This window comes from Tripterygium wilfordii, chromosome 9 (assembly GCF_013401445.1).
Source record: "Tripterygium wilfordii isolate XIE 37 chromosome 9, ASM1340144v1, whole genome shotgun sequence".
Taxonomy (NCBI): Eukaryota; Viridiplantae; Streptophyta; class Magnoliopsida; order Celastrales; family Celastraceae; genus Tripterygium; species Tripterygium wilfordii.
The window spans coordinates 10,167,445-10,190,305 of record NC_052240.1 but is presented as its reverse complement, the minus strand read 5'-3'; the positions used below and the strand labels follow the sequence as shown (position 1 = coordinate 10,190,305).

Genomic DNA, 22,861 nt, shown 5'->3' with positions numbered 1-22,861 from the left:
ACTCATGGTTGAGAGTTATTGGTTAAATTATCAATCCTGCCAAATGTCCAACCAACAGAAAAGGCCAACTACTTCGATGTATTTTGACTTGTTCCATTAAAAAGGCGAAGCAACCATTTTACTTCTTTAAGGAACTAGTCTGCCTTAGTGTCACAAGTGAAGAACCAAACACAATCATAGCAGCACCACAAATACGGCAATCTTCTGGAATATGACAGTGACATTAAAAAACCATACGCCAAGAAAAATGGGATCTTTACAGAGAATTTAACAAACCACATAACCAATATCAAAAATGGGAAGGCAACAGTACACGGCAAATGTTATTGACAATAAATGAAGGACAAATACATGTAGTGTGCCGAACCTATGCAGAGTTCAATTTTCCAGAACGCAATTTGTTTAGCAATAGCGCCCTTTCCGAGTGCACTTCAGGACCCTGTAATGGTGGGAAAATGGAAGACCCGGCGCCTTGAATCTTAAAAATCAATATGCATCTATTTCCTTATCTATCCATGCTGGCTACATCAAGTAAGAATTCACCATCAAGGCAGGAGGCTGATGGAGAGAGGCAAGTGTTGTTATGCTGCAGACGCTCTTACTTGCCACTGCCGATGTCCTACAAGTGAAACAATTAGCATTTCATAACCTAATATCTTATGCTTAGAACGACAGTATCAAAACAATGTATGAAGATAAACAAGGGACATCTTGACGGCATGGTACATAGCACAGTCAAGCATGCATGTTGATGTAACCAAGAAGAGCCACAAGTTACTGTAAAAAATATTACTTTTGTGTGGGCAAGCCTCAAGTAGGTCTAATGGAGCCTTAAGACACCTCCCAAATTGCCTCTTCTCCCCCATGTAGAAAGTCTATTTTCTTTTTCTTCTTAACGAGAAAAGCCAAAAGAAAAAAAGAAAAAAGAAGTACCACAATCACAGTAAGCATAAGGATAGTACCAAAAGCCAGAAGAATGAAACAAATTGAAAAAACGTTGAGAACAACATAACGACTACAAATAATGTCAACCCCGAAAACAAAAGGCACTTCCTCATAAAACTGAAGATTCCGGCTCACTAATCAATATTTCCATACCACATAAAACCCCATTATTTCTCTCCCCCCACAAATTCCACTGGACAAAGGGGTGCAATGTTTAAACAATGGAAAAGCTTGAACCTTTGTTCTTCCCCCTCACAAGCCAAGAATAGAGATCATTCAACACTTCCCAATGGAAACAATTTGAATATGCTGAACCTTAAAAATACAATGGGATCCCTCAGGCTTAGCCTTCACATTTATTTATTTTTCATTTTTGGCTGCTCTCAAAATCTTACACTTAATTAACTGACTATGATTAAAAGTCAATTAGAAGTAAAGTCAAACATTTTCAGCGTCTTTCAATACAGCGAAGCTGGCCATATCTCCACCTTTTAACATAGATAAAAGATCCAAAAATTATAAGCCACCAGGAGGTGCTCTTGTACTGCTGTCCAAGGCTATACTATTCAGTGCAACCCACACCATACTTAGAAAGCTTCAATACAAACCCTACATGTGCACCACACTCTCCCCATTTTATTGTTCTTGTTTTACCAATCCTCAATCTGCGTTTTACCCTTAGGTCATGTCTACCCCCTTTAAAGATGCCAATAGAATTATTTCCTTGAATTCCAGCAGCATGCCCACAGCTCTGCACATCTACAAATGTCTGAAGGGAAGAAAAATAGATGTGAACCCTCTCCGGATAGTGAGACAATTAAGAGGAACCAGTTAACAAAAATCTAGCTTTCCAATTTCCAAGCCAGTTACTGGTTATGTTTCGCTGGATTGTAACACCAAGTCACCTTAGAAAGCCATACCATTTTGCTGTTTGCTTCCCACCAAAATTCTAAGGATTTTATCTCTCACGGAACAAAAGATTCCCAATTAAAATGTGATCTTCCAAGTAAGCAATTCCTCTAGGTGACGAGAGTTATGAATGTCAGACCAACTTTGAGTAGAGCAAATGATAGACTGATCTATATATGGTTCACAACTTAACACGACCATTTGATCTTAAATGCAACTGCTTTCCTTGATTCAAAATGACTATTAAGAGCGTTGACTGACTAACTAGTCAATAAATTTCTCGCAAATACCAAGAACATATGCGGAAACATCTTGCTAGATCTATAAATTTCTCGCAAATGCCAACATATGCAGAAGAATCTTGCTAGATCTCTCGTTTTGCACTGATGCAACATATATCACAATAAATGATGCTTAATGTTAGATTAAAGACATTGGGGTTAGCCCATATTAATGGGCCCCACACTTGCTCAAAAGCCTATGGCTCATGAGCTAGGGTCCAACTAGTGCATTATATACTAGTTTCACTTCTCTTAACTTTTAACTGTGGGATTCATTGTGTGGATTATCTACAACACTTCAAATAGCAATTAAGTCAAAATATATGATCAGTTGGCTTCAAAAATTGCTTTTACGATAAATTATAATAGAAGAACAGATAACAATTAAATATCTTTATCCCAATTAGTCATTCAGCTTCAATTACATCAAGAACAAGTACTCTAAGGCATGCAGGTGCAGCTTTAATTGACATACTCACAGGACTATAAGGCCCATAAACTAACCTCCCACAAAACAATGCATATTTTCCATGCCAAATGGTTACATACCTCCTATTATTGTAAGCCTTTTCCACTATAAAAGAAACTGATAGTAAGAATTAGGGGGTTCATGTTGTTGGCCGTGTCATTGTAGATAGACCACGTCCCACAGGAATTACTCCTTGGAGACCTCCATCCAGTTCTTCTTCTTCCAAGGAAGCTGGGAGCATAATAAGGGATAAATGTGTTAGCAAGCCAGAATAAATAAACAGCTTATTTCAAACTACTAGGACAAAATAAACCAAAAATATTTGAAGACATAAATTTCAAAAAGATAGAACAATAATTATAACTCCTCATTAAATTTTTTTCAAAGTCATGAGGTCTTGGGTTTTATTAAGAACTCAAATTAGTCATTATTAACATTCCAAAACCATGGAAAATTAAATACATCCAAACGGTTCCAACTGCAGTAGTAGCAATTAAATTGACCCAAAGGTATAAGGAACCAGAAACACCAGCAAAATTGAAGTGAATGCAACTTGGCCAGCTATACTAACCTATGCCCTCACCAGTACTTTTGTCATCAGCCTGAGACCCAGCAATCCCAATGCACGAATATAGGGAATTATCATCTAGTTTCAATTGTTCATATGCAAGGTATACATCCTCAATAGTGGCAGCTTCATAGAGAAAAATAAGATCTTTAATGCATGAAATGTCCTGAAAACCATAGCCGCCAAAAGAAAAGGAAAAATTAGTTCACAGCAAAGTCGAAACTTCAATTTCAGTACATTTACATTAAGTATGGTTTCTATGTAAAATCAGTAGTAAACTCAAGCATAGAAGAAAAAAGCGCATCAATCTATCCATTTTACCTTCCTCGGCACAGAAGAAGCTTGCAAGTGAGCTAATAATCCAAGCCAATAGGCATTAGACTTAATCTCAGCTTCATGTCTCATCAAAAGAGTCCGCCTCGCCTGCAATTATAAAAGTTACTTCATATGCATTTCAAGTGACATGATGTCCCATTCTTCTCAACTTATATTACTAATGCAACACATATGCAAAGATTTTGAGCAAATCATACAGAAAATTGAAAGTCCCACTGGGTAACTTAATTTTTTTATCAAAGAAAATTAAAATAAACAGATTCGTTATAAGTCACCATGTTAGCTGAAAATTAAAATAAACAGATTCTTTATAAATCACCAAGTATAATGACAAAGTGTTTGACCACTTAAACTTGTGAGAGACACTTTGTATCTACTTGCATCATGTTGGGACTTGGGAGGAAGTCAATCTAAGATCTCCCATCAATCATGTTAGCTGCACCAATGCTCTACGCTTCAAGTGAAATTGCATAAAATACAGCAATATAAAATGCAGTCTGACAGTAGCATACTAACCCTGTCCAACTCCCTTTGTGCAATCTTGTTTCCAGGCAAACCTCTAAGAACACTCTTGCATGCATCGACAGCTTTATGCACCTGGACAATCAATAGACCAGAATTAGAGAGGAGGTCCAAGATGACAGGACAAAATTAAATGAAATATATGGATGTTATCCAATACCTTGCCTGGGGTTGATGTCACAGATATCACATACCATCCAAGCTTAAGACTATCAAATAGGTTTAATTCAAATGATACATCATATGTCAACCCAAGAGAATCTCGGACCGTAGTGAATAGCCTGGATGAAGGAATTGATATGTCATGTTTTCAGTTCCATTAGTTCAAAAACATTTAGAACATACCTCAAGGGAAAGGACAGGAATAAAAACTATTGGCAAAAAAATACAGACAACTAATAGCAACTACATAAGGGATCTCAAAGGGTCATCTGCCAGCAATGATGTTAGTACCCATGTGTTCATAACAAAACATATTTAATCTAAATATTTTGATCCCACATAACAGAGATCCACAACAAGAATAAATAACGAAATCTAACTCCATGGGTATCTATGACGCATTGATCTTCTTGATTTAGTGTTTTTCTTGCTATTCTTGAAAATACTTTTACAATAATTGTCTAACAGCATGTCAGCATGTAATTGGTACTAATAGAAACATTGTTGGGATCAAAGTGAATGTCCCTGTAGTTTTATGAGCAATAGTATTTAATGCAATTGGTCTTCTATAGTAAATGAAGAGTCCCAATAAATATCCACGAACACCCGTTCTGTTCAAAGAAGCAATTATAAAACAACCGTAGGAAGATCACTTTCACGCATCACTTCTATACTCCCCTTGTTTGCTTAAGGGCAAACGTGTACGAAGAATTACCTCGAATTTATAATCTCAGCCAGCAAACCCATTGTAATTCCAAAGAAAAGTGGATGGTTGCGAAGTTTTCGTTGTAATTTCTTGTCAACAATCTCACCCTCCATTAACTGTCCTTCAGATTTGTACAGTGTATCTGTAAAACCCATTTCACGCCACAACATTATTAGCAAAAAAATACTCATTATTCAAATTTTTAAAGGACGCCATGAGCAACAGCCAAGTCAACATCCTCATAAAGTGCTTGAACCCTCATTCTAATTCATCTACTTGCAAAATTGTTTTCTTCCATGAGCAGCACCAATCTTTTAAACTACCCTACAATAGCAGACCAATGAGCCTATATCTGTCATGAGAGCAAACAGATATTGTACAGAAAAAAAAAACGTTTAAATCTACTTCTAAATGACTGAATTACATCCATGACTTACGTCATTCGACATATGCTTTCTGAAAATGGAAGCACATCTTTTATGACCTTCACATCCAGTATTTTCTTATATTTAAGTTTCTTAGCCCAAGGACAAAGATCCCTGTAACAACAAACTTCTTTGCATAATGATTTTTGACGCTTAACATAAAATACAATTATTTGCAGGACGAATGTGATGCAAACATGGAATTTTCAACAGGAGGTCCTTGAATGGTGGGATTCAAATTGGGCCATAGTATGAGGTTCAGCCATAGGATAAGGTTGAGCATACCAAGTGAGCTAACCAACTATATTTCACCACTGTAAAATTTATCAATGTCTAGCCAAAAGTAGGGTGAAAGGTTACGGCTATAATAGACAACGGGCTACTTATATCAATATGTAAATAGCTTGGATTTTTCCCTTTTTTTTCCTTTTAGAAATATAAGAAAGGCAAGATGTACACAGACCTTACCTCCACATAATTTGTGGAGAGTCTATTTCCAGGAATTGGACATGTGACCTCTAAGTTGCATCTCCACAACTCTACCAATGGGTCACATGCTTGCCTGTCCACATAAAAAAGTACTTCAAAAAAAAAAGGGTAAAACATCAAAATCTAGTGAACAGTCTAAGGGGTTGTTGCAGCTTCATAAATCACCAAGTAGATTTTTTTAAAATTTTTACTAGTAGATATTGTAAACCAACAGCCAATCATGTAGCCCAATAATAGAGTTGCAGTGGCGCAACCTAGAAGTCACAGATTCAATTCCTGGAAATAGCCTCTCAACATATTATGTGAGGATAGAGTCTATGTACATCCTACCTGTTCCCAATCCCTGACCCTGCCACTGCGGGAGTATTGTGCACAGGAGTTTTTTTAGTAGATATTGTAAACCATCAAAATCTTTACTCCACAGAGCATACAAGGGATAAAATGAACATCAAATCTAGCATAAAGAGTCCAAAGGAATTGTAGAAATTCCTTAAACCTCCTAATGCATAACAAGTGGATAACATAAGTAGCCAAGAGAGACGGCAAAAGCCTAATAACTGTCACTAAGTTCTCATGGCTCTGTTATGTTTAAGATGTCTAATTGAATGAGAATTTAAAAAGGTAAAAAACAAACATGATATCAACTTGTCAATACGGAGAAATTAACGCACCATCTACAGTCGATGTATTACGAATTGACTCAAAGAGGTCCTTTCCATCAACGGCAAAACCCCAGCGGTTGGGTGCAGGTCCTGCAATATAGGCACACGCTCTTTCATCGGTATCCTTCAAAAATACCTGCTTAAAATAAAATTAATAAGCATAGCATGGTGAAGCATAAAGCTAAACAAAGTGTTGCTAAAATAAACCAGGTAACAGTCGGATGCATTTTAAACATTCAGATATTCAAGTCAACAAATGCATACTATAGAATATTTGAATTCTTACTTGTTGAGAATGCACATCAGATGAAGTTGGTCGAAACATTATAGGACTAAATTCAAGCTCTCTCTGAGATTCTTTTGTTGCTCTCACTGTGCCCAGGTAATCTAGAATACAAGATTCAATTTCCTCTTCTGAGAAGTCTCCAACAATACTTACCTGAAGTTTGAAGGCATGCAGTGCTTTAGGGGAAAAAAAAAGTTTAATCCGCAGATATAATGGCAAATTTGAGAGTTTAATTGCATACCTCCATGTTATCACCGATAAACTGATTCATCACTGCATCTTTAACTGTTTTCAGCGTTAAATTTTGTAATGATTTTGGAGTAGGTTCAACGAACCGCTCATCTCCATTCAACATTGCTAACATGAGCTTGTGAGCTGTTGACCTTTCTAAGCTCTTGGGAATGGACCGGTAATATGACAAATATAACTGTCTTGCTCTATCAAATGCATCCTCAAGCCAAACACTGTGCTGCAAGTTGCAACATTAACATGAAAACAAAGGGGTGACGGATGATCAATACCTCACAGAACATGGGCATCAAAGCTATTAAACACAGTAATTCAAGATGGCCAACTGTGTGGGACAAAATAAAGAGAAAGACCCATGGAACATAGATTGTGGAAGATTACACTCTTACCTCAAGCACCATATGAAGCAACTGGAAAGCTGCTCGCATCCCATTGTCTCTCAGGGTAAAACGAAACTCCATGCAAATGAATTCCTCAGTGGACTCCAAGGAGCAATTAATTAAATGATTCACGCAAAAGAGTTCTACCTGGAGGGGGAAAAACATTGAACATATGTGAGATAATTAGCCTATGGAAGGATTCCGTATTGAAGGAAGATGTAAAAATGGCGCTGATGAACCACATTACAATTCACAACTAGAAATAGTAAGCATGAAGGAACATGATAATAAACTGTCTTTGCTTTGGAATTAAAAGTCAATTTTAATTTGAGAGAGATGCATAATGAGAATATGCCAAATTGACAAACAGGGAAAGCAGTGCAGGAGCGTGTGTTCCTTTCAGAATTTCAGAAGAGAAAATCATGTAAGTGTCAAAGAATAAAGCTGTTGTTGATGAATAAACTTTGTCATGACTTAGTCTCTCTATTCTATTAGCATAACTTTAACGTAAATTGGACCCAGTTCTAGTAGAAGTTCCCACAAAGCTGACATCTGAGATGCAAAGCAGTTAAAGGCATAAAAGGCACTCCTATCACAAAGCATTTCAACATATTATTAAAAGCTATATGAATTTGAGAATTTAAATGGGAACAGTGTCTGGTGCTTAGTCCTATTGTCACCATTAGAACCTGCTAGTCCAAATAACATCATGTTGATTGGGGGAACACTAGCACATGCCAAAATAAACGTGGTGTGACTGATGAGTGATGCCTGAGTGAAAGACTGAATATGCCAGTTACTACCTAGTTAAGTACCATACTCAATCAAACAAACGCCCTCGATTTCACAGAACAAAAAAAATCATTTCACCAAAACTAAAGGTAAAATTCGTGTTGCCATCTTATAATTTACATAATCCTCAAAGTTTCTATAGTCTTACAGAAGAGATGAAGTTTAAGCTTTTAAGCTTAAACATGAATCAGAAATAGAAAAAGAGACACTCTGGGAGATCAAGGGCCAGTAATAAAAAATATAGAAGCATGAAAAGAGAAGAAAATATAGTTAAAAAGTATATCTATTTTGACCTGTTCCCTTGAAAAGTTGCCAACACGGCCTCCCTCACTAAGAGTTCGAACGCCAACAACAACAGCTCCTCTTGAAGCAGCACTTTCGACCGCTCGTCCCCCACTAACAATTAGCCGCATAACACCTCCCTGGGCTTCACTTTTCGAAATCTACACACACAAAGAATATTAATGCGGCGAAGTATAAATCATTCTTAATGCAGATATTCTCATGGATCAAAAATATCTAGTTGCTACAAATGATTACTGCCAAACACTTTGACATGTCACCAAACCAAAAACTCATAATACTCGGCCATTTATCAAATGGTGAGAGAACAAAGAAATTCGTGAGGTTGGTCAGAAGGGTTGCACTTTAATCCAAACCACCCTCTTTGGCTACTTTCCAGTGAGAGAAAACACAAATCAACAAGGAGGTGAGGTATAAAATGAGGACCTCTTCCGGCGAGGACAACAGCAGGTTACCGTACAACATGTAACATTCCAATAGAATCAAGAGTTCCACTCTTCTATGCATTAACAAGCACGTACATAAATACGATGAGACAAATAGAGGCACAATCTTAAGCATAAAACAGTATAAACTTCGAAAAAAATTTGTGCAAGCAACTGAAGACAAATATATACGTTTAGCATACCCTGTAATTGATAGGAATTCCATTAGAAAGGCGACATTGCATGATCCCTGTGTCCTCATCAAGCATTTTCGTGACATTTGCTTCAGGACTTAAAGGAACAAAGGATGGCCTCTGCTGCAATTTCAATTCCTCTAACTGTGATGAAGAAATCAACTCTTTTGGCACTTCAAGCTGCATAAATTATTCAAGACAAAAAAAAATCAGCAAATAATTTACTTCAATTATGCTTTTTACATGAAAACGCCAAAGAATTGGTGTTCAGAGACGTAAGCAGGGGAAGTTTCTAAAGAAACCTCTGGCTCAGCCTCAATGGGCTCCTCCAATCCAGATTTTACTGCCGCAATAATCTCACTTGCAGATATCTTGAACTCGGTTTCACCAACTCCATCAACATGCATTTTCTTTGGGACGCATGCAACAATTGCTGCAGGAAGGGGTGCAGTATGTTTTCCAAAGTCAGAAATAAATTCTAACACCTTTGCACCCGTGGAATTTACCTACATAACAAAAGGTTGGCATACAAAGGAGTAAGAAAAACATCAACAATGAAAAAAGACGAACACAATACAAAGAACAACAAAAGTAAAACAGGGATAAACTTAATTGTAATTCAGCAATGGAATAATTCAACGAAGCACTTCTCATGGTCTTGAACTCTTGATGATATTGCCCATCCAGCAATATGTTCAACCAGTAACACGTAGTAATTCTATTATAAAAAAATAAAAAACCCAAAACCCCTGCACACAGTAGGGTAATGATTGTTTGTCATAGGCATACTGAGAAGGTAGTTTTCCAAGTCATGAGTGTTGGTGAAACCACTAGCTTTTTCCTAGAAACTTCTGGCATGATGAACTCAGATCTCCATACATGACAATATGCATACCGCAAGTAGAATGATGATGTCAAAACATGCCCACCATAATTATAGGATACGCATTATGATGGAATTAAACTTGACTTAAGACCCTTAACCAAAAGCCATAGAGAACCTTCAATATTTGAAAGGAATGAAGTAAACTTTTAGAAAGAACCTCAAGGCCATGAAAGTATGAGATGTTTACCGGACTTCAGGTCGTATGACAATATGAGAATCACTAAAGATTTAACCCTAGGCTTTTAAGGATAAACATCAATGAGAATGTAAAAAATTTTAAACATACAAAATACCAAAATCAGACTCACATGAATTTTTCCTCCGTATCATATGACATTGAAACCTAGGCTTCTTCTACTAAAAAATCAGGGACTATATGAAACTTTAAGGAGATAAAATATTGGATAATCAAACTAGCATGAGGTTGCACGACCCTAGAATATGATAATTATATTGGTAGAAACAATTAGAACAATAATTTATGTTTTTGTTAGCCATATACAGAAAATAAAACATATATGCATCACATATAAGGGGGAAAAAAGAAGTAGATGCACAACAGCGCTTATGGTTAGGAAAGTTGAGCGTGGGAATTACTTCTTCAAGAGTAACTGTTCCAGCAATAGCAACCAAACTCTCATGGCCTTGTATCTGATCCATTACCGTATGACCCAGTGCATCACTCTCCATGATAAATTCTAGATTGTCAACTGATGATACATTGTCAATCATAGCTGCCAGATGCTCACTATCCTTTAATAAAGCATCCATGTAGCGAGTTAATTCACCCTCTGTGACACCAAATTCTTTAAGTCGTCGGACCTGCACCAGGCAAAATAATTAAGACTAGATAACTCAGGATCATATATATGTAGCTTTTAACACCATGTAAACAAACAACACCCCCATATACATTCAACAGCATAGTGAGAATAAATCCAGTGCAGCTAAGGAAATCAAAACTTCGAAGAGAACAGAATATAAATTGATAGAATCATGGAAAACACGGAAAGGATAGAGTACAAACCTCATGAACAGCAACTTTGATTGCGTTTTGCCAGTTCTTGGGCTCTGCAGTTACTGTAAGAGTTGTGACAGTGCATCCTTCCCTCCCAGAATCACTATGATCCAATTCAATAGAGGTGAATGGTGGATTTGAACTCTGAAAACAGCTGTGGATTAGCCAAGCTTCTGAATGGTTTCATAATTTCAATGTAAAACTTTAAAAAAAAATTGGGCACAAGGTTACAAACTAACACACAAAGGATTGCTTCAACCCACTTGTTCCTTGTACTAGAGAAATAAGCAAATACATAAACCATGGGAATGAACAATGTCCAATATCCTACAAAAGAAGACAGAGTGAAGTTCCTACTTTGATTCATAGTTCTTATAGTCATGTACTAAAATGGCACTTGTGGAAAGAAGATTTATGGTCTTAATCTTGCTTCTTTTCTTTCTCTCTTTTTTTGATATCAATACAAGCAGTTACAGATGAGCATGTGACCCAGTGGTAGAGTTGTAAGGGTGCAATCGAGAGGTGAGTGACATGTACAATTTCTGGAAATTGCCTCTCCCCGTATTATGTGGAGATAACGTTTGCGTACATCCTCCCCTACCCCACTGCGGAAGCCTTGTACGGGCGTTTTTTTTACCTTTTTTTTACCAATACAAACGGTTACACCTTGCTTTTTTTCCCTGAGGTCAACATCATATGCACCCACAGCGATTCAAACCATTTTTAGCTTTTAATAAAACCATCACATACTTGTCACTCAAGAGAGAGAACCTTGCACTGAAAATTCAATGAAACATTGCAAAATGAAATGAAAAGGCAAGGCACTGCAATGAAAATCAAAACATACATTTTAAGAAAAATCAGGTAAATAACTTTTTGATAAGAACCCCAAACTTGAAATTAATTGTTTTTGGGAAATCACAGAGCTCACAATTAAATCTACCAACAATTACTGAAATGATAAACGAAACATCAGAAACGTACCTTATATCTAGTGTTAATCCTGAAATGTAGTGCAGATAGAAATATTCTCTTCATCAGTACATTACGCAGGTCACCATATGTTTGAACCTTGTTAACTTCAATCTGCACAAATTCGATACAGCATGAAAAAGAAGCCAATTAAACACACTCCAAACTTTGCACCAGTTAAGACTAAAAAACATAACAGGAGAATAAAACTTAAGGGCTGATATGACCTATGTTCCATGGAGTACAAGTGAAAATGATAAATAAACAATTGATGAGGGGCATTGACTCAGGATCATCAAGAACCTCAGGATTCTGAAATTAAAATAACATGAACAAATGGCATGCATATATCTAGATAACCATATGTACTTCAGAATGGAAAAACATGAGAAACTTCTTTTACAGTAGCAAAATGGGGGCAAAATCAAGAGTTGCAGCGAAAGAGAGGGAGAGAGAGAGACTGTAGCAGTCTTAAGAATAATCAGATGATATTAAGTTCAACGCAACTCTATTTTAAGAACCTAAAACGTTTTAAAAATTATGTACAATTACTCTCATTCTCAAATTCTTTTTGGGCTCAAACTCAAAAAGGTTCTTTTTTTGGGGGGAGGGGGGTGTTGGACTTGAAATCAAGTACCAAGAAAGCAGGTACAATAGGGGAAAGAGTTACAATCTGTTCATAAAAGATACCTGCACATACCAATCTAGATCCAAAATCTAACTCAACACACACATGCTGGGGATACAGCTCTGCAGAGTGCAACCCATCAGACTAAACCATTCGGAGCAACTCCAGTGGTCGGCACAAGAAAAGGAAAATAAAAAACACCAGAAATCCCACATCAGATCTTAGACCCAAGATTATCCCAAGTGTTGAATCCAAACAAAAGGAATGGAGCCATATCCATAAAAACAATGCCTCAAAAAACTTAAACATGGGTGGATTGGAAGACCGTCGCCGGACCGCCACTCCAACCACCCAAGAACAAAAGACCACCTTGCGAAGAGGATGCTGGGAGAGCTCCGCTGCAAGATTTTACGTGCAAGTTTGCAGCAACTTGAAAAAAAAAACTAAAAACTAGTATAGAAAGTAGATTGGAGATGAGGGAGGAGGAGGAGGGACAGATGTCCCCTCCTCTGCCCCAAACAGCAACGAGGTGAAGAATTTATTTAGAGAGAGATGCTCTGCAGCTAGAGAGAATGAGTTTTTAAATGGGACTTTGTCATTAACAAAATTTTCTAGGTGTCTTAAAAACCTACTATGAATAAAAGGAGAACGTAGACACCAGCATGGAACAGACTTGCAGTATCCGAAATAAACACAACAAGATGCCTAGAGAACATTAAATCTCCACCTTACAGAACATGTTGATTGCGAAGTTCTGAAGCATCTCATGTTGAAAAATCTGAGGTGGTTTGACGTCTGTAATGCTTCCAGGGAGAGACCAATCGTGCTTCACAGGAGGACGAACTGCATGTCTTTCCCTTTTCATGACTTTTGACTGATCAACAGAATTTAATGGTCGTTCATGAGGTAAAGCTCCAGACAGTCCAACAGAGAATTTAGGAACAAGAAAATTAGCCATTGCACCAAATGCACTAGGAGTAGGTGTAACACTTTTCTCACTTTCAAGAACATTTTGTCCAAAGACAGCCTGCATAGGAATAAAAAATTGTAGTTGCCTGGTCACAGAAATGAAAAGTTTAACAAAATGATTGAATTATTTTTGACATACTTCCATCTGGTGAACTGTCTTCGAAATGTTATCTATGTCTCCCACTATGTACAAAGTTGCATTTGCTGGGAAGTACCAACGCTCATGGAATTTCCTAATCTTATCAGCATCCCACTTCTTGATCTGCTCTTCCAATCCAATTGGGAACCTTTTGCTCAGCTTGTTCTCTGAATGTAAATGCTGTAACAACTGCAGCCAAAAGTAAAGGAATGGTTTTCAAAACAACCAAGATAAACTGACTGAAAATAAAGTAAAATAAAAACTAGACGAGCTCAAAGAAAGTGACTGACTGGAAAAAGCAACTAGTCAAGAAAATCCTCATTCATACCTGGCAATCAACACGATATTCAATTGTGTTCATCATCTGTAACTCTGACAGTATGGCACGACGTTCTTTCTCAACTCGAGAAGCAAGGAAGTTAGGGTGAAAAGCTATCTGTGGGCAGCTAAAAAGCATATGAGTACAGACTACAAAAAACTATTACATAATAAAAGAAAATGAAGGAGAGAGGGGGGAATGAAGAAGAAAAAGAAGAAGCAAGCTCAAACTGGCATCTAAAAACAACAGCAGAAATTAATTGGCTAGCCGATGAATCTATAGAGAGACTGGAAGCAAGTTCAACCAGTTATTGCAAGAACACTAAGCCAAAACTATTTAGCTTATAGTAATTACATCATCCAAAGCATATCTACCTATTTTCCACTACATTCTTGATTTAGCTCCATCAAAAAAGAGGCTGACACTTGATCCACTAAGCTCAAGTATCAGTACAGCAAATAAAAACTGCAAACCTATTGTAACAGAAACTTTTCCAGTAAATCATCATAACATTCATCATATTTGCTACAGTTACCATTATCATCATCATCACCATAGCTGCTATTGCTATTGCTATTGCTCCTGGTACTACTAGTGCTATAGCTATTGCTCCTGGTACTGCCAGTGCTATTGCTACTGATATTGGCAAAATATAGTAACCACCCCAGAGGTTTCGCAAAAGACACACCTCCTATAGTTTTAATAAAACTACTTGCTTCTCCTGAGGTTCAATATAATGTACATAAAACCGCCTTCAATTAACTGAAAGTTTACCTAACAATACACAACACAAGAAAAGAAATACCCAGTTAATTTACCCTACACTCATAACTCCTTACATTCAAGATCTTCTTCACTAAAATTCCCATTCTCATCAGCCAGAACACTCGATTCTTATAGTCTGGTGCACAAACTTCCTTCAACCAAAGCATGGCCCCGTAGTCTTACATACTGTGAGCTTAACAACATAATTCTTTCTACCTCTGAATTTCAACAACCAAGGAATGGACTATGAAGGATCTAACAGTTTTGGTCATTAATCCTTTGGAAACCCAAGATTTCTGTTTGCTTAAAGCCATAAACTGATTTCAGCTCTAGGATCTCTCTGGTATAAAAACCTTTGGTGACAACCTATCAACTTCGTCTTGTGTAGAGATGGCCAGTTTGGAAAATCCAGGTGCCATGCTCATGGAAGGTAGTTGCATCAAATGAGCATATTTGTAAACTTCATTGGTAACTTTTCCTCTTTTCTTCTTCCCCCCCCCCCCCCCCCCCCCCTTCTTTGGTACAGAGATTGATGGGAGATAAACTTCACATCTTCAGATAAATCTTCACTTTCTAAGAAAAATAAATTTTCTTTTGATGTTGATTGGCAATTTAAGTATTGATGATGTTTTGGGCAGTATCCCACAGACTATGCAGTGCAGGTTTCTGGAGTACAGAATATCCAAAAATAACATCATTTATTCCGTATTCATAATTTGAAAAGGGTAAAAATGTGTTGGTGCTACTCCATACTCCCCGATTGTTGGGTGGAAGCAACGTACTTGTTGGATTCCGAAATACCAGAAGCGTAATCAACAAGGAGGTTTCAATAAAAAAAATAAAAAATAATAGCTATTTACTCTACCAGGAAGGTAAGTCATCTTTCTCCCTAATTAATAATGGTGATATTTTTTATTCAATGCATGTATCTAAAAGCATATAGCAGACCACAATCGTCAGTACCTCATTCAAGGCATCCAACACAAGCGGAAGCAAGTCATCAGAGTCCTGAAAACACATTCCACTATTGTAAATATAGCAACTATTGAATTTGAGCTCAAATGACAAATAGAACTGCTAAACACATGTAAAACATAAAGAAACTTGACCTTAGGAGAAATTTCAAAATTTTACGTTAAGTAATTGAGTTCAAGCGTAGCAGTTATAGTTTACAATGAATATAAAACATGTGCTCTTCTTAAATGCCCTTAATCCAGCCAACTTGAATGCTTGTATCACGTATCAGTTGTACCTTGTCTAACTTAGATGTTGATTTTCTTGTGTACTCCAAATGTACAATACCTTTCAAGGATGTCACCTCTCAAAATTAAGGCAAGGGACCAAAGGGCCATGGCCCATTACAAAAAACCTAATTAAAAAAAACGTTTACAATATTTTTTTAGCACATTGCATATTAAAATCAAATCCATAGGAATCCAGAAATAAAGAGGTTAACCACATATCTTTAAAACTTTTTTTTCTTTTTATAAGCAAACAAAATAATTGTTTTGAAAAGGCACTAAGAGGGTGCCAGCCAAATACAATTGTAGGAACTTATCTACATGAGACTAACTGAATCACATCAAAAGGAAGGTTTTCTTCAACATTACAATATCTTAACAACTCTTATTGGTGTTTCTTCTTACAGACGTACATTCTTTTCCCTCCAATTGCCAAAAAGTCATCAACGGGACTAGTCTGTGATGCCCTTCCAGTCTATTGTTTTGCTATTGAAGGTTCGAGATTAAGCTCCATTTCTAAGGTTCCATCAACCACCCATGTCATTCCATGAAACTGACAAACATTTCCCAAAGCTTCCTCATCAAATTACCAAGAAGTAGGATCTAATTTACCAAATCTTGCTCCTTTTTGCACCACAAGCATTTCTTTGTCATCAAAGTTCTCTTTCGGAAGATTGTAAATGGTCAAGATTCTTCGCCATGTAGCTTTTACCGCGCAAAAAAAAAGCCAAATTATAACTTTTTACCTTTAACCATTTGAGCATATCGAATACTTCTTACATAGTTTGTGAGGTACATTGGGAAAACTTTTGAGACATAAAATACAACTTTTTCTATGTATGTAAAAGGCAAGCAATTATAGTAAAAAGTTAGATCTCACTAATTGGTGTTCTAATTTCCAAGCACTGTCGTATTTGAATCTCCACACCATATATTAATTATTTCTTTGGTATCCAAATTTTATGATATTGGATTAGTTCTCATTTAACAAACACCATTATATTAATAATTATGAATACTTTACTCGTTAAGCTTTTCATTTTTTTCTAAGATTGACTCCATGAAAAAAGCCACTGTAAAGTTGCAGATCAAATCAGATGAAATAGCATCACAGAGAATGAAAATAGGTAAAGAAATTAGATTTTCAAGAAAAATATGAATGTACATTTCAATGGCCATTAACAAGCTCCGCCAAAAGGAAAAAAATAAAAATCAAGGAACAATATAATAACTAACCTTTGTACAAGTTGGCGAATGGATGTGGAACACTGTGTGGTGGAAATCAGTGTAAGCATTAGACCGGGCACCTGTGCCAAGAAGTTTCTCGCGTTTTTTACTTCCAAGGAATGCAACATGCTCAATCATATGAGCAATTCCTTGCTCATCATCTTCTTCATCAATTGATCCAGCATGAACTTCCATGTGTGCTTCAAACCTGAAACTCCAAAGAGTTGGTGCATGAACTACGCGCACATAGAGAGAGAGAGATTTCTTAAAGACACAAACACACATACATGTAAGCACTCCACAGTTTTTTTATTCTTGCCACATTCCACATGGCGCAGAAACATATAATAGCGTCCACAATGGTATCTATCAAAATATCTTCCTAAATACCATCGGAAGGTGCATTAAGGCCAAAAACAAAAGGATGGATGCATAAAATAAAAAATGCAGCCAATCATGGCCTGGCATAAGCAAGGTACCATTCCCATGATAATTTTTTTCTCCTTGCTGCAACGGGGAGGGGGAATAAGAATTGATATGGTGTAGACAAGCAGTGCCAAAGTATTCACTTCTGTTACCCAGTAGCCCCATCTACCCAATGTGAATGTAACACATTGAAAGCGCCCATTAACACCAGCAAACTCAAATGCAAAATCCCACAGTTGAAGAAAAATACCTGTTTGGTGGAACTTTATTTGGTAAAATAAGGTAACGCATCCCATTTTTCAGTTTTCCTCGATATAACTTCGGATGAGATGGAAGTTTTGAATTTAAGAACCCAACTAATTCTTGTTGATTTAGTTGGGGGTACAATACATCCAAATCTTGCCTCTCAAGAATACCATCTGGGGAGGCTGTACTTGCTGCATGTGGCTCATTTGGACCAACAGTGGCATATGGAATGCGGGCCCGCTTTGCATGGAAAATATACAGATTACAATTAGTAACTGTCTGGAGAGGAAGGAGAAACAAGATATGATGAATTGAAGTCACTCTAAACACCCTTCAACAAGATGGCAACATAATACATTTCATAAATGCTACAAAATTACACTAAATCTTCAAAAATGATAAGAAGAAACATCTAATTTAACATGACACGAACATTTCCTTTTTCAGTTTTCCACATCATATGACCGCCATTCCAAATGCAACAACATCACAGAGTGAGTCACCGTGCACAGTTTTTAGCACAATGTTGAATATAATTTGAGAGAAAAGAAATGTGTAATGAATGTGCACCACAATTTGTGAAGGTAAACGTACAAGGTCTGCTGTTCGATGGGAGAGGAGAGTCATAGAGAAACATATAAATCATGTCGCCTCATTTCATTATACTTTTGAAAGTTATAGCCACCATAAAAACAATTCATTGGCCAATCCTACATCAACCAGCGAATCCTATCACCTCAAATCATGAAACAACCATACTACCATTCATGGGGTAACTGTAAATCAACCTGAGCAGATTTGGCAACTCACTTTCAGTTTATTTTCACCACATACTAATTTGCATAATTCTACTTTATAGTTCAGCCATTTTCAAATATGCCTCCATCCAGCACAATTTAAAACTGAATCCAATTCAATAATCAATATACAAGTTCATTATCCTCGAAGCTTGATTCATTGAGACAACCTTCCACAGACTAAGAAAATGACTCATTTGCCTATTTTCAGCTTCTAGTCATGACGATGATCTAATTTTCCTTTTGGAATTTCTGGCAAAAGTTCAGAGGCAGTATGGTGAAAGAGAAGGAAGCCTGGAACACATAAAAAAAATTCATAAAAAATATGGGGAAGATGGTTCATAAATCATGGTAAGATTCCAATTAAAAGGCAATCTTAACGGGCCACAGGCTTCTCCCTTCATGTTGCCAATACTTCATTTTAAATATCCCCAAGCTTTTTTCTTCTCTCTCATCAAAAGTTCTCAGTTATGAGCAACAGTACTTAAAATGCCTTGTAGATGTATTAAAGGTATTTTTGGCACCTGAATCAAGTTGAAAAATAGGTTTAAAACAAAGTAAATGCATGATGAGAATTGCTGATTGGAGAAATTTGAATTGTTTTCAGTTTCTTTTCGTTTAAAGTGGAATATAGAGATGATGGTAAGTGCTAAACCAATTAAACAAGTGGAACAATTTAAATTTTAAATGTAACCCAACAAAATTTCATCACTATTCTTTAACTATATAACTATTACTTTTAAAGTTCCTCTTTCAGAGATTATGTAGCGATGCTTTCTGAGGCTTCACTATGGGAATGTTAATTCCATTTCCATTAAACTTCAACTAAGGTCGGCTCCATGTTATTGAAACAAATGCAAACAGAGGAAACTGAGAGTGCTATATCAGTAATACAGAAGACTTGGCTACTATAAGAAGCAAGTCATGGGAGCTTACTTACAGAAACAGCATCAAGTGAATGTCTTGTTAGATGAAAAGCAGATTTGTCTGAAAAGGGTCTTGGTATAGGCCTTTTAATGCAGGTTTGATAGCTGCGCCTATTCAAAGAGCAAGAAATACAATTTTCTAGTTCTGGAAAAGTACCCTCAAACACTCTTCCACCAAGCAAGGAACTATGCCGTTTCAGAGTAAGGCTCTTCTTTCTACAGGATCCTAATCCACCGTTTCCAACTTCATATGGCCACCTTTAACACAGAGAAAGTCAAAAGAGCAAATAAATTATAAAAAAAAAAACAAGAAGAAGAAGATATTCCACCAGCAACATCACCATCATCAAAGCCTTATTACTATATTTTTTGTTTTGAGGTCAGCCATGTGGATCATTTAGAAATACCATGCATAAATGATTGCAACAATACATATAATAGACTATTATGAGAAACAAAAGAAGGTCCAAAACAACAAAAGAAAGATTGGTGGGGGTGTCTTACGACAATAGCCGGCAGCTAATAAAAACTCAAAATTTCATAAACACGAAGCAGGAATTCTATGAAATATTTTGAAACCCAAAATCAATTGGAAGTCAGGATCGAAGAGTAGAATAAATGAAAAACTTTGATTCATCACTTATGGGGCATAGAATATTCTAATTTTCAAAAGATCAGGCAACTGAAAATTCCACAAACACAACATTGACGTGAAATATTTTCATCTTCTAACTGGCAGGCGCATCTATTCAGAAACAATTATTAGTCATATGCCAAATTCACAAGAGAGAGCAAATTCACAATGGACACTGAATATAACATTAGTCATTCAAAAGGGGTAAAAATGGCATCACTGGCAAAACTAATGCTAAATGAAATTTCAACAAGTTCACCAGCTTTGAAATGGCTACTAAAACAAAAACCTAAGAACAATTATCAACTTTATTAAGAATGGCGAATAGAGTGAAAGAAAACATAGATACATTAATGTGAGAGAAGAAGTTACCTTATTGAAGAATGAATGGAGCGAGGCTTGACATGAAATGAGGTTAAAGGGGTGTAACGTGAAGGTGTTGGCTTCACCTGGCTGCTTCTAAAATATGTGTCGTCTCTTAGGCCCAAGGACTTGGGGATATGAGTTTCAATCATCGTACTCACAAGAGAGCTTGAACCAGCCATGGCATTTGACGCCATTAAAAACTGCACCAATTATGATCCAAAGCAAATATAAATCGGTTACATTTGCTAATTAGGCTAATTCAATTTCGAACAGCAACGAAGACCCCGATGCTCGGAACAAAGTAAAATTCAACTCAATCAAATCCAACCTCATCTTCTTACTTACTTGATACTTAATGTTGGCATAGACACAACATTAGAAGTAAATGAAATTAGAATTCCAAGAACTTTGAGCTGAACAAATTCGATCGTTTACGTACCTTAATTCCGGTGAGCAGGGGCAGAAGATGAGAGTGAGAACTTGACAAAGATAAGATGAAGGACAGCGGCGTAGGCTTGGTACTTGGTAGGCGTACAAGAAAATTAAAATGAATAAAAGCTTACTTCTTAAACTGAATTAAGGGGTTTTTTTTTTTTTTTGGTTCTCAAGGCTTTCTCTCAGTCATTCACCACCAAGAGTTTGGCAAAAATATCGACACGTAACGTGGACTGACGGTAGTCATGTTATGTGGCCGGGCTTGAACGGACAAAAACTCCAGCCTATCAGCTCTCTAAGCCCACTCACACTCACCTCTCTCGGCGACTCGGCCCAAGTCTTCCCACACGAAATTAAAAACGAAAAAATGTCATTTTAATACCTACTTCACAAATGTTGGACATATAGGTCCAACTAAATTTTCATATGAGTACTTATTTTCCACATAAATACCTCTTTTAAAAATTAATAATTACATAATTTCACATTTGTCCTTCTTCTTCAATAGGCATGGATCTAAAAATTACTTAAATCTCATACACCTACTCTCCATCTCCACCATTGCCACGTTTGCCTCCATCTCCCCATTGCCATTGTCTGTCTCCTTCTCCACCACCGACATCGCCATCGTCGCTCCTCCACCACCACCGTCGCACCTCCACAAACATTTTCTTCATTTCCATATTCTTACTCTTCTTCTTATTTTTATTAGTCTTCATCTTCATCTTATTAGATCTGAATTGTAATATAAGATCTGAGATTGTATGTTACTATTTCAATGTTACTGTTTGAAACAGTAACATCATAGTGTTACGGTTGCAAAAATTAATATTAGACTAATATTTACATACATTATCATGTTAATGTATTGGCATTGTGATGCAGAGCCATGTACTATAGATCGAGTATTTTTTTATAAAGTCATTTGCTCCGGTAAAAAAGATAACAAGGTTTTTGTTTATTATGTTACTATTTTAGAGAGTAACATAAACATGTCTGAAAGATTTGACAAAACTAAGCAGATTGTTTTAGATCTAACACTCATAAACTCAAGAAAATTTTGAACGAAAATCATGTACCCAATATCTACACTTAAATTAAAGTGAGGAAGAATAAAAAAAAACTGATCTAAATTTTTTTAAGCTTTAAATTGTGAAAAAAAACACTGATCTAGCGAGAGGAGAAGAAATCACTTTGTGCATATATATTTTAGATTCAACAAAGACAAATAAGAAAGGAGAAAGAAGAACAAGAAGAAAGAAACAAAGAAGAAAGGAGGAGATGAAGAAGAAGAAAAGAAAGAAACAAAAGATATTGGAGAAAGAAGAAAGAGACGCGTGAGATTTTAGGGAGAAAGAGTGATAAGGGGTATAAAGGTAATTGGACATTCAATGGTACTTTTATGTTCATGTTTTTTCTTTGTTAGATCTAAATGTCCAAAAATACTATAATGGGTACTGGCTTGGCATTTTCCCAATTAAAAACTCGAAATAAAATTGAAACGAGGAACAGATTTGGTCGATTTGCCATATAAAGGCTAAAATATTTATCTATATCCTTAAACTCTCACACTTTTCTTAATTCTATCCTTAAACTATAAAATTTCTCCTTTCTATACTTAAAGTATCAATTTGTGTATCACTTCTGTCCCAAGTCAACATTCCGGTGTTGACTCGGACAAAAATATTGATGTGGCATCCACGTGGATATAAAATTGAAATAAAATTTGACACTCGAATTTGGATGTAGAAATTGAAATAAAAT

General features: G+C 36.5%; 1 protein-coding gene across 4 annotated transcripts; it reads right to left on the bottom strand.

Moving 5' to 3' along the window:
* Positions 1-177: 177 nt before the first annotated feature.
* LOC120005737 (stromal processing peptidase, chloroplastic-like) lies at positions 178-21,292 on the bottom strand. 4 transcript variants are annotated; one of them, XM_038855535.1, is made up of 26 exons: positions 21,102-21,292; positions 20,669-20,862; positions 19,677-19,920; positions 17,944-18,179; positions 17,277-17,475; positions 15,763-15,807; positions 14,044-14,151; positions 13,716-13,904; positions 13,335-13,634; positions 11,992-12,093; positions 11,017-11,151; positions 10,587-10,811; positions 9,406-9,609; positions 9,113-9,283; positions 8,475-8,624; positions 7,399-7,536; positions 7,002-7,229; positions 6,761-6,913; positions 6,484-6,610; positions 4,908-5,040; positions 4,191-4,311; positions 4,025-4,105; positions 3,494-3,595; positions 3,188-3,338; positions 2,685-2,835; positions 178-619 (listed from the first exon to the last, which is right to left on the bottom strand). In XM_038855535.1, exons 2-25 carry the CDS (start codon positions 20,854-20,856, stop codon positions 2,744-2,746), a joined length of 3,822 nt encoding a protein of 1,273 aa, XP_038711463.1. In that variant the 5' UTR covers positions 20,857-20,862; positions 21,102-21,292; the 3' UTR covers positions 178-619; positions 2,685-2,743. The 4 variants fall into 4 exon arrangements, with proteins under 4 accessions (XP_038711463.1, XP_038711462.1, XP_038711461.1 ...); XM_038855534.1 differs by having other exon boundaries at positions 178-608; positions 3,176-3,338; positions 21,102-21,291; XM_038855533.1 differs by having other exon boundaries at positions 3,176-3,338; positions 21,102-21,290.
* Between the last annotated feature and the right edge of the window lie 1,569 nt (positions 21,293-22,861).

Coding starts and splice junctions, on each gene's coding strand:
- LOC120005737 (XM_038855534.1), bottom strand. CDS start 20,856: ATGGCGTCAAATGCCATGGCTGGTTCAAGCTCTCTTGTGAGTACGATG. Junction 12,094..13,334: donor CAATCAACATGTTCTGTAAG/GTGGAGATTTAA, acceptor GAATTTGTGCAG/ATTGAAGTTAACAAGGTTCA. Junction 9,610..10,586: donor GAACAGTTACTCTTGAAGAA/GTAATTCCCACG, acceptor TTTGTTATGTAG/GTAAATTCCACGGGTGCAAA.